Source organism: Thermobia domestica, chromosome 2 (genome assembly GCF_964235325.1).
Source record: "Thermobia domestica chromosome 2, izTheDome1.hap1.1, whole genome shotgun sequence".
Lineage (NCBI taxonomy): Eukaryota > Metazoa > Arthropoda > Insecta > Zygentoma > Lepismatidae > Thermobia > Thermobia domestica.
The window spans coordinates 44,869,721-44,872,677 of record NC_137455.1 but is presented as its reverse complement, the minus strand read 5'-3'; the positions used below and the strand labels follow the sequence as shown (position 1 = coordinate 44,872,677).

Here is a 2,957-nt window from a genome sequence, read left to right as displayed (position 1 = left end):
TGCTGTATGTAGTTCTCCAGATATAAGGCCTACAAGGAAATGTTTGATTGAAATATATTTTATCTTTTGATACAAATATAATATTTTGTGTTGCGCTTACTCTATAATGTCATGAAAGTGACATTTCCGGCATCATCCTTGGAATATTGTCGACAAACTTTATTTAAAATTTAAAAATACTGTAAAACAACAGGAATTAGAATTTTCTCAATTTAAGTCTTTAATTTTAGTGTGGATAGAGCATACTGTAACATTTACATTCACACAGAAAATGTTGTGAAAGAACAGGCAGAGTTTGAAACTTGTTTTCACTTAAAAATCCGAAAAGAACTGTAGACGCAAAGAAGAATCTCTAAGAAGAAAATTATTATTGATGATATATATCCTGCCAGAAGTATTATGAAGAGCCCTTTAATGTTGTTAATCGATAACGGATAAGGTGTATCATTATGGATCCAGTCTCCTGATTGCAAGGGCATTAAATGTATTCGTGTTTACGATCTATCAGTTATATCCTGTTGCAACTTAATAATAAGCCCAGTATCTCTCATACGCCGAAAAATGGAGTTAACATACTCCACTAGAGGTGATCCTTTAGGAAAATTGAATGCTACGTTAAAAGTCAACTGATCTTTCTTCATTACACGCAAGATCTCGAAAATATCCTCAGGAAGGTAATGTATGCCCGATAATCGATTACCCAAAAGTTTCTCAGTCAATATAGCTATTTTACCCATCTTAGCAAGTTCATACAAATCAGTAGGATTCCTGAAGTTAGATTCTCTTTTAGCTATCGTTTCTAGAAGAACATCTGACCTACTTTCAAAGTGTTCACCCCAACCAACTGTGTTTGAACCCCACAATAATCCTGAATCCACAAATTGTTCCCAAGTATCTATTGGAGTTTCATATATTGGACGCGTTAGGAAAGATACGAGATTACTGTTGTAGGCCGTACTCAAAAGCAGAGAAGTTACATGAAGTGAAATTATAAGATATTTAAGGACATTTTGTGGAGGTTGTGGTACTCCCATACCTACGATAACACCAATAGAGTACAAGAATGAATACCAATAACTAGAATAACAATAATCCCTGTTTAGAACATAATTAAGTAGAACAGAAAACAAGGTAAGACATATACCAGCACAAAATATGAAACATATCACTGCTAGCCACACGTTCACTGAGAAAGGATAAAATATTGACCATATTGTGTTTTTCCGCTTTGGTTTCAGAGTCATAAAAGTAACACTTGCTTGCTGATATGTTATACTTTGATCGTAATGTTGCCTTCTCGATAAGGTGATATAGTCACCTGGACATACCATTTGATATTCCATTGTCTTAATGACACCCAATATACTTTCGACAGAATCATTGTCCGTCGAATAACCCCAGGGAATATCTTTGATATCAAAGATCCAAGACATGTTGTGCTTACGAGAAAATTCTTGTAAAATCCTAAGATCAAGTCCGTCCAGAGATCCATCTGTGTTTACCATTGTGTAGGGAGGGTATATCCACAACAACGCTTTCAAAGACTTTCGTTTTAAATTATCAATTTTATCTGCTGTCAGTTTTTTACAATTTAGCATTGTTCCGTTCACCACAGTTTCAATTTTGTGAAGTTCTTCTGGAATTAAATTATCGCCCAACATTTGAGTTGATATTTCAACTGTCGAGTTTTTAGTTACATTTATTACATAAATGTAAGGGAAGTATTTAATCCATTTATATTGAAGTATTTCCTCTACATTTTCTTTTGCATTTCGAGTAATTACAATAAATCTTCTTATTTTTCTTTGGATAGATTTTATTGACGCCTGATTCAAAGCCTTGAACGTTTGCGATATGTTCTTCAGTCCAATAACAAAAGAACCACAGCCGTTGTTCATAGCCACAAGAAATGGTTCATAAGATATTTCATTAGAATTACTGGAGACATTAATTCTACTTATGATAATAGGTGTTAATGGTCGTAAATATATTTTGGAGTAATGCTTGTCACGTGTTAGCATCGTACACATATCTTCACCAAAACAGTCGTCAACAAGAGCAGTTAAAATCGTTTCCATATTCATATTAGATAAGCTGGGTATTCTCATGTTTGAATGGATGTCTCTTACGAATGCAAGTAGATTGAAAATCAAACATCCAAGATATATATCCATTGTTGCTTCCTGTAACAGAGAAGTGAAAATTATACATTAGTTATTTCTATCAAGGTTCAATGTTATCTCCATTACCGTATACTAATCACTGGTAGGAGCATAGGTGTGTTACAGTTGGGGTAAATCAACTATAGAAACAATCTTCTATTTAACGATGATTATTTTTCATACACAATACATAAAGAATCTACTGCAACAGAATAAAACTGTCAGCTATTAAATATATGAGTTTGGCAAAGAATGACTAAGTTTTAACACCATTGAATTTTCTTTTTCTAGAGTTCCCTGAGATAAGAGTTTTAACAATGTTAGTTTTTAATGGACTTAATTTATCTGAAACGGAGCTAAGGATAGAAGTCAGTGAAGAGCTTTTGTGACCGCGGCATTGAACCTCCGGGTTCCATAGGCCATAGAGTTAGTTAGTTAGTTAGAAGCAGACACATCAAAATACCTTTTATTCTTCACGGAATATTACGTAATTTTATTTCATTAGTAGAAAGATTTCAAACATGCGCTACACAAATTTACCTATATTATTCAGGGAATATGGGACCAACATATGTTCTTATTTTAAAGTGTAAAAGCCGTCTCAAAGGCTTCCATAAACTTGCGAGTCTAAATGTATGTAATATTAAATTTATCAATATTGTCCATTTTTCTGAAAAGAAGATAAGGAGGAAGGGTCCTCCAAAACTTTTAGTAGGGTTTTCATCGTCCTTCCATAAATATGATGCAAGTTAGGCTAACTGGTGTCCAAATTATTTTTCAGTTTCAAAAATTCGT

At 33.5% G+C, this 2,957-nt stretch overlaps 1 protein-coding gene across 1 annotated transcript; it reads right to left on the bottom strand.

The window, feature by feature from the left end:
• Window positions 1-494: 494 nt before the first annotated feature.
• Window positions 495-2,084, bottom strand: LOC145678994 (ionotropic receptor 21a-like). Its single transcript, XM_081749596.1, has one exon. The coding sequence runs from the start codon at window positions 2,082-2,084 to the stop codon at window positions 495-497; it is 1,590 nt and encodes a 529-aa protein (XP_081605722.1).
• Window positions 2,085-2,957: the final 873 nt, after the last annotated feature.